At 52.7% G+C, this 7,906-nt stretch overlaps 1 protein-coding gene across 1 annotated transcript in view; it reads right to left on the bottom strand.

The window, feature by feature from the left end:
* The window catches only part of TMEM63B (transmembrane protein 63B), a 29,521-nt gene that overhangs the window by 20,468 nt on the left and 1,147 nt on the right, over window positions 1-7,906 (bottom strand). Inside the window, exons 2-4 of the mRNA XM_011986817.1 lie at window positions 1,203-1,385; window positions 853-932; window positions 583-621 (exon numbers count right to left, since the gene is read on the bottom strand). Of these exons, the coding sequence (XP_011842207.1) occupies window positions 583-621; window positions 853-932; window positions 1,203-1,361 (278 nt within the window). The 5' untranslated portion in view covers window positions 1,362-1,385. The remainder of the gene's footprint in view (window positions 1-582; window positions 622-852; window positions 933-1,202; window positions 1,386-7,906) is intronic.

Genomic DNA, 7,906 nt, shown 5'->3' with positions numbered 1-7,906 from the left:
TTCCCCTCCCCTCCCCTCCCCTCTCCTCCCTTCCCCTACCCTCCCGCTTCCCTGACTCCAACAGCTGTTACAACTCCAACTCCAATCCTATAGACAGAGATGACAAAGTGACAAAAAAGCCCAGTCTGGGGGGCTCCTTGGGCAGTCCCCCTCCCAGGCCTCCAGAAGAGGTGAGCAGAGAACCCTGGAATATGAAGAACTAGCTGTTAGGTGACAAGAAGCTGCTGGTGACACCCAATCTTGTCTCTACATGATTGTGCTGAGGATTTCCTGGAGGACAACTCCTCCCCTCCAGCCAACAAGGGCCGCAGAGGCAGGGGCACACAGAGAGGGACTTCTCACAGGGAGGGACTTCTCCCAGGCAGGCAGCCAGAGGGAGAGATGAAGGGGAGGTGAGGCAGAGACAAGCTGGGGAGCCCCCTGCTCTGCAAAGCACACCGCCTGCGTTAATCCGAAACATGAGCCTGCAGAGGAGAAAACTGCAAAAAGAAACCAGTAACTTGGCAGGAAGAGAAGAGAAGCGTGAGAGAAGAAAAGGGAAAGCTGGTTTAGTGGGAATGAGGGGGCTGGTGCCCCACATACTATTCCTGTTCCACTCGGTCCCTCTCCTGTCGCCGAAGCCTGGGGACAGAGAACAGACAGGGTTAGCAGAGGTGGGGGAGAGTCCCTGGGGACAGGTGAGGAACAGGGGCCCAACTGAGGGCCCTCATGCCCCCATGCCCACATTGGAGCTAGTCCCTTTTCATCCCCCCAGCAAAGGGGAATGAGAGAGGGCTGGCTCCTTCCTATTCCTAAGGAGTGTGGAGCAAGGTGTGTGTGTGGAGAGCTAGAGGGAGGGTCCCAGACCCTTACCTGTCTGCATCTGTCACCAAGGCCAGCCGCCCATAGTCCCAGGCCACCTTCCGGAGGATAGAGAATAAGAACAGCAGTGCCTGAGGGAAGAGGGGGCAGTTGGCAAGTGCAGAGGCTGTCCGCCTGCTGGACTAGGGGGCAGAAGCAGAGGGTCCAAAATCTTGTCTTAGAAGGGGATGACCCTGGCTCGGGTGAATGGTCAAAGTCGAGGCTTGGGCTGGATGATGGGGACTCCTCCTGCTTAAGCCTGGGAAGTCAGGGGCAGGTGGCAGAGTGGTTAGAGCTGGAGGTGTTTGCCAGGTGTGTACAGGGCATGGATGCCAAGGTAGGGGGTGGCAGCAGGCACTCACAAGGAAGCACATGAAGTCGAGAGCCAGAACGGTGGGGACGCCCCCAAAGGGCAGGCCCTGCAGGACAGTGCTGCGGATGCGGGCGCTGTAGCAGTAGTCCTTGGGGTTGCTGTTGTTGAGGGCCGTGGTGCCCAGTGTGGCCAGCAGAAAGGGCAGCATGGCTGCTACTGCCGCATGGTCCTCCTGGGCAGAGGGTGGAACAGTCAGCTGGATTTGCCCCCATCCCCTTCATGGCCCAGTAGGGTGGGTGTGGGGAGGGGGCAGTGAGGGCAGATCACCAGGCTGCCTGGGTAGGTGGAAGCTCTGGCCTCTGGAGATAAGGGCCTAGGGAGGGGAGAGTTGAGTCACATGGATTTGTCTTCACTGGCAATCTGGCTATGACACCCCACCCTGGGTATGGGGAACTCAGTCTAGATGCCAGGCCTGGACTGGGGAGGCAGGTTTCATTAAGAGGCTGGTTTCATTTTCAGGAAGGGGTCTGTGATTTTCTAACATCTATCTAAATGCCCCCTGCCCCCGCCACCCCCACACTCTCATTCTTTCAGTCTTAGGGCAGGGGGCGGAGCTGAGCCTAGGAAGACAGGGAGGGGTCTTAGATTTGAGGACTCAGGGTAAGATGAGGGGTCTCCACATCAGGGGAAAATGGGTCAGGAGCCAGCTGCCTCGTCCTGATCTTTTCTTTCTATGCCTATTAGAAAAATGGCACGATTTCATTTGATTAGGGTTTTGAACTCTGTTAATCACCTCTATATAACTGGCTTAGGTTCAACAATGGGTCAGAGTAGGAAGTCAAGTAAATAGCAGGACTTCTGCGTTCGAGTTACCTCCCTGGCCCCAGCCACTCCTGCTTATTCTCATTTCTCTTCCCTATACCGTTCTCCTCTCTTCAGTTATTTGCACAGGATCACCTGAGTGTTATGAGTACTACAACTCCCACCGTGCCATGCTCCTGCCTCTAAAGCAGGGAAGGCTGGGAAAGCTATGCCCTCCGGCGAGCTTTTCCACTGGCAAAGGAGGGGAGAGTGGGTGGGGGCCTCTTAGCCTGCCCGGGCAGCCAGGGTGCTGTCTGGTTCCCTGCTGCTGGCCAGCTGCACTGATGCTCAGAGTGGATGGGGTGGGCAGGAGGAGGAGGAAAGGGACAGCCAGCCTGAGTGCCTGGGTTCTCAAAGTGTTTGGGGACAGAACAGAGTGGGGCCCTGGGGAGAATCCCAGGATGGCGGAGAAGTGTGGCCTCAGCAGTGCAGCACTGCCCCACCCATTTTACTGGGGGGTCCCTGGGGGACCCTTCTGCCGACAACACTGAAGCTCTGCCTTGGGGGTGGGGGGTGGGGGAAGGTCCTCAGGGAAGGAAAAGGAAAACCAGACAAAGAGAACAACAAAACTAGAAACAGTGACTGCAACTTCGGGAGCAGGGGCCCTTTGCCCCCAGGGGGAATCAGAGGGTTTCTCCTGCCTCTTCCTAACACTTCAACCACAGGGCAAGAGGCAGAAGCCCTCAGATGGAGGGGAGGATGGAGTTGTTGATGGGTTTTCCTTGGTCCCAGGGAGTCTCTGCAAAGCCTGGATTAGGAAGACTAAAGGAGTAACTGCTGGTATGTCATGCCTCCCCCTTTTCCAGTTCAAGCTGCCTTTAAAAATACACCAATTTAGTAATTGTATCAGGTACCATTTGTCCAGTGCCCTCGGTTTCAAGAATAATATATACGTGATTTCATTCAATCCTCAATGATCCTGAGTTGAGTGTCACTGACATTTTAGGGTGGGGGCACAGGGACTCAGAGGTTAGGCAACTTTCCCAAGGTCACACTGCTAATAAAATGAGGGACCTAGGACCCAAACCTAGCTCACCTTCTTTTTAAAGCTAGCATGCTTTTCAGGGCACCACAATGCTTTTCTGATGTACCTAGAACAGGACTCGGCAGACCATGGAAGCTTTATAAATGCTCATTAAAAGTTCTCAGGCCAGAGAACTTGAGGGTGCTGTGGAAATGTGTGTGTCCAGGTATGTGTGTCCAGGTAAATGTGTGTTGATGTGTGGACCTGTGTCCAGGAGGAGCTAGGTGACTGCATGGCAGTCCACGGAAATGAAGGGAGTTGCTGGCTTCGAAGTGGGGGTGTGAACATGGGTGTGTCTGGGAGCCTGGGTATGTAAACATAAGATGCACAGAACCCTGGCACACTATAGGAGGTTAAAGGTAGGTATAGGTATCTTGGGTTGGGGGGGCTCTAACTAGTCCCCCTTTCTCAGTTCTCAACTCCAATGTACTCCAGCAATCTCAACACTCCATTCCCACCGCTTGCCTGTTTCTCTGAATTCCAAGGCTCCACCAGATCAGAATGAAATGAGAACAAGCCCCAGAGTACCATTCCTATCACCTCCTGTCTTATCCACACCAAAGAAAGGTAGAGCATTTTGGAAGCTTCTATATGAATTGGCCCCAGCAGGGTGGACAGGGTCTAGCCAGATGCTTAGTAACTGAAATCACCATGCTCCTCTGCTGTCGGCCTCCTTAGGGTCACAAAGCACTCTCACCTCCACAACTGCATTAATTCTCCCACCTGCATGGGAGGAAGGCAGGGTGCACTCAGATCACTATCCCCATTTTACAGGGAGGAAGCAGGAACCCAGTAGGGGAAGCAACTTGCAGTGACAGGACAGGTAAGGGGTGGAGTCTGCGCTGGCGGCTCTGCGGGTTGACAGGCCTGCTCCAAGCTTTTAATTGTGGGGGCGGGGTTGCTGGGCTGAGTTTCATCAAGGGCAGCTGCTTTCAAAGCCAGCACTGAGCTGAGAAATACAGAAGAGGGAAGACACTGAGGCAGAATACCTCGGGGACGGGAGGTGGCAGTTCTTCCACTCCACAAGGCGCCTGCACCAGCTATATCCCAGAGTTTCTCTAGTCTGATATTGAGGCTTTAGCTAGAAGTATGTCCAGAGAGTGATGGAGGATTTTATTTCTAGCTAACTTAAACTTTTATTTTACCATTAAGGAGTGTGTGCATGGTGGGGGTTGGAGAGCTATAACTTATACGCCTGTTTTTTTGGTTGTTATGTATTTTTTTGAGACGGAGTCTTGCTCTATCACCAGGCTGGAGCGCAGTGGTGCGATCTTGGCTCACTGCAACCTCCGCCTCTTGGGTTCAAGGGTTTCTCCTGCCTCAGCCTCCCGAGTAGCTGGGACTACAGGCGCATGCCACCATGCCCAGCTAATTTTTGTATTTTTAGTAGAGACAGGGTTTCACCATGTTGGCCAGGATGGTCTCAATCTCTTGACCTCATGATCTGCCCGCCTCAACCTCCCAAAGTGCTGAGATTACAGGCGTGATATAAACTTTTTCAATGGAGTTACTGGACAAGATTTAAGTTAGGGCTTGGGATCAAAGCAAGGCCATGTGGTCTGAGGGGAGGAGGTGAAGATGGAAGCTAGCTCTGTTACTATGAAACCTAAGTCTCAGTCTTCCAATCTGTAACAAAGAGATATGAATATTCTTACTCTACCCCCTACCCACTTCAGAGGGATAGGCAAAGAATATATCCACAAGTGAGCATAAAAGTAGTAGTAGGTGCCAGGCACGGTGGCTCACACCTGTAATCCCAGCATTTTGGGAGGCCGAGGTGTGCAGATCACAAGGTCAGGAGTTCGAGACCAGCCTGGCCAATATGGTGAAACCCCGTCTCTACTAAAAAAATACAAAAATTAGCTGGGTATGGTGGCGCGAGCCTGTAGTCCCAGCTACTCGGAAAGCTGAGGCAGGAGAATTGCTTGAAACCAGGAGGCAGAGGTTGCAGTGACCCTAGATCACGCCACTGGGTGACAGAGTGAGACTCCATCTCAAAAAAAAAGTAGTAGTAGGCAGGGTGGGGTGGCTCACCCCTGTAATCTGAGCACTTTTGGAAGCCAAGTGGGGAAGATCCCTTGAGCCTAGGAGTTGGAGGCTGTAGTCAGCCATGATCATGCCACTGCACTCTAAACTGGGCAACAGAGCAAGACCTTGTCTTCAGGAAAAAAAAAAAAAAAAAAAAGCCAGGCATGGTGGCTCACACTTATAATCCCAGCACTTTGGGAGGCTGTGGTGGGAGAATCGCTTGAGCTCAAGAGTCCGAGACCAGCTTGGAAAACACAGGAAAACCCTGTCTCTACAAAAGATACCCCCCCAAAATTTAGCCAGGCATGGTGGTGCACGTCTGTAGGCCCAGCTACTCTGGAAGGTGAGGTGGGAGGATCATCTGAGCCCAGGGAGTTCCAGGCTGCAGTGAGCCGAGATCATGCCACTGCACTCCATCCTGGGTGACAGACAGAGACCCCGTCTAAAAAAAAAAGGAAAGAAAAAAGAAAAACAGAAAAAAAAGTAGTAAAATAACACATGTATTAAAAATGTTTATTTAACTCTTCTTTTGTGCCAAGCACTCTTCTAAGCACTTTACAAATGTAACTCATTCGCTCCCCATCACAACCCCAGGAGGACACTGAGGTACAGAGAGAGTATATGAGCTACTCAAGGTCATATAGCCAGTCTGTGCAGACCCAGAAAAGGACCCAGGCTGCCTGGCTCAAGTGTATGCTCTTAATCACCGCACTTTGCAGAGATATCTGCAAACAAGAGTCACTTCCACCAGGGAGCTGGAGGCAGCCAGTTACCACTCTGGAGAAATGCCATACCCTATTTCTACCTGCTTGCCTTTCCTCTTGCTTATAGCTTCCTTCCACTCAGGCCTTGGGTTTGTGATTTCAGGTTCTGAGGCAGGTGTAGGGGACAGGCACCGTAGTCTGGTGGTTAAAAGCACAGACTCTAGGATGTGACAGACCAGGCTTCTAACCTGGGAAAATTACTTAGTCACCCTGGGCCTCAGTTTCTTCATCTGTAAAATGGGACAATAATCCAGTTGTGTCGGTGTTCTGGGGATTAAAAGCTCTTAATACAGTTCAAGGCATATAATAGGCTCCAAGAATTAGCTATTGTTATTAATAAGGTATGGAATAAAAGGGATTGGTTTAGAGAAAGAAAACTGGTGAAAACAAAAATAAGATAAAAACACAGAATTTAACATGATAGAAATATAACAGACCCCCTTAGTCAGGTTGGGCTTCTTATTCAGACCTAAGGGTTTATACTGTGTTAAGGATTCTGCCAGTGAGTGATAGGGAATATTCTCACTCTTTGAACCATACCCCATGCATCTGTGGCAGCCTGGGAGGTAGAGGCATGGGAGAGTAATGGGTCAGAAGTTCAGAGATGATAACCCATTATTGATCAACTACCAGGAAGGATGTCAAGCTCTTTACTTGTTACCTTGTTTGATCCCCATGATACAACTTGTAAGGAGGTGGTAGTAACCACATTTTTTTTTTTTTTTTTTTTTTTTGAGACAGTCTCGCTCTGTCACCCAGGCTGGAGTGAAGTGCCACGATCTCGGCTCACTGCAACCTCTGCCTCCCAGGTTTAAGCCATTCTCCTGCCTCAGCCTCCCGAGTAGCTGGGATTACAGGTGTGTGCCACCATGCCTGGCTAATTTTTGTATGTTTAGTAGCGATGGGGTTTCACCATGTTGGCCAGGCTGGTCTCAAACTCCTGACCTCAAGTGATCTGTCTGCCTCAGTCTCCCAAAGTGCTGGAATTATAGTCATAAACACACTTTTTAATGAAAACTGAGGTTCAGACAGGTTAAGTAACTTGTCAAGGTCACACAGCTGAAGAATGGTAGAGCTAGAGTTTGAACTCAGGTCTCTAAGACTCTGCTATACTTGGAGGAAACTTGTATGATGTCCCAAGGGGGTTCTTAGTTACCCACTGCCTGACTTCTGCCTTGCCATGTCCCCACCCACCCACAGGCCAAGACTGCACTGAGTGAGCCAACAGCAGGCCCCAGCATGTGCCACCTGGGGCATGCCAGGGCCTGGACCCTCTGGTGCCCTGGAGGACAATCATGCTGCCAGCACACCCCCACTTGAAGCCTGGCTGACACTCCCACTCCCCTCCTCATCCTGGCCTGGGAGGCAGGATGGGCCCCTCTTCAGCAGGTGTTGGGCACAGCCTCATTGCTCCCAGGCTGCTGCAGACCGGTATTGGGTAGGCAAGCCCCAGCCCCCCAGGGCAGTGGAGTGCTCAAGCTTGCCCTGAGCGGCCAGACCTCTGCCCAGGGGACCCAGGCAGGTGGCAACACAGAGCCCCAAGGGCAGCCTCTGACCTCTCCTCCTCACTTCCCAAGCGTCCTTTCCTTTTCTGGGGAACAAGAAGCCAAGCTTTGGAACTGTCCGCCTTAGGCGTTCAAGACAGCCAGGAGGGACAAAGCGGCGCCCCCTCCCCGCAACAGGGCCTTTGCCCCACTCTCCGTTCCGCGTCTGAATCTTTTCCCCACCGCACCCTCCAACGCAGGCCCGGGCGGCTCATGAATGAACTGCACTGTGTGGGGCGTAAGGAGAGGACACGCTCCTGGGGCCGGCCGCCTCCCCAGCCTGCAGACCAGTCAGTCCCCAGAAGGGTCGGGGGCAGCCGCCGGCCTCATGCCAGCGCCTGCGAACCCTGCCCTTGCCCAAGCCCAAGCCCTTACCCTGGGCCGGCTTCTGGTGTACTCGCCCCCGGGAGCAGCAGAAAAAATAAAAGGGACCGAAGGCATCGGACTTGGCGACCCCGGGGTCCAAAACTCGGGGGCGGGGGCGGCTAGTTCCCCACAGCGGCGGCGGACAGGCGGGGCGCAGCTGGCACTC

This window comes from Mandrillus leucophaeus, unplaced genomic scaffold, assembly GCF_000951045.1.
Source record: "Mandrillus leucophaeus isolate KB7577 unplaced genomic scaffold, Mleu.le_1.0 Scaffold3, whole genome shotgun sequence".
NCBI lineage: Eukaryota > Metazoa > Chordata > Mammalia > Primates > Cercopithecidae > Mandrillus > Mandrillus leucophaeus.
Note: the sequence above shows the minus strand (reverse complement) of the source record. Positions and strands in the feature narration are given on the sequence as shown.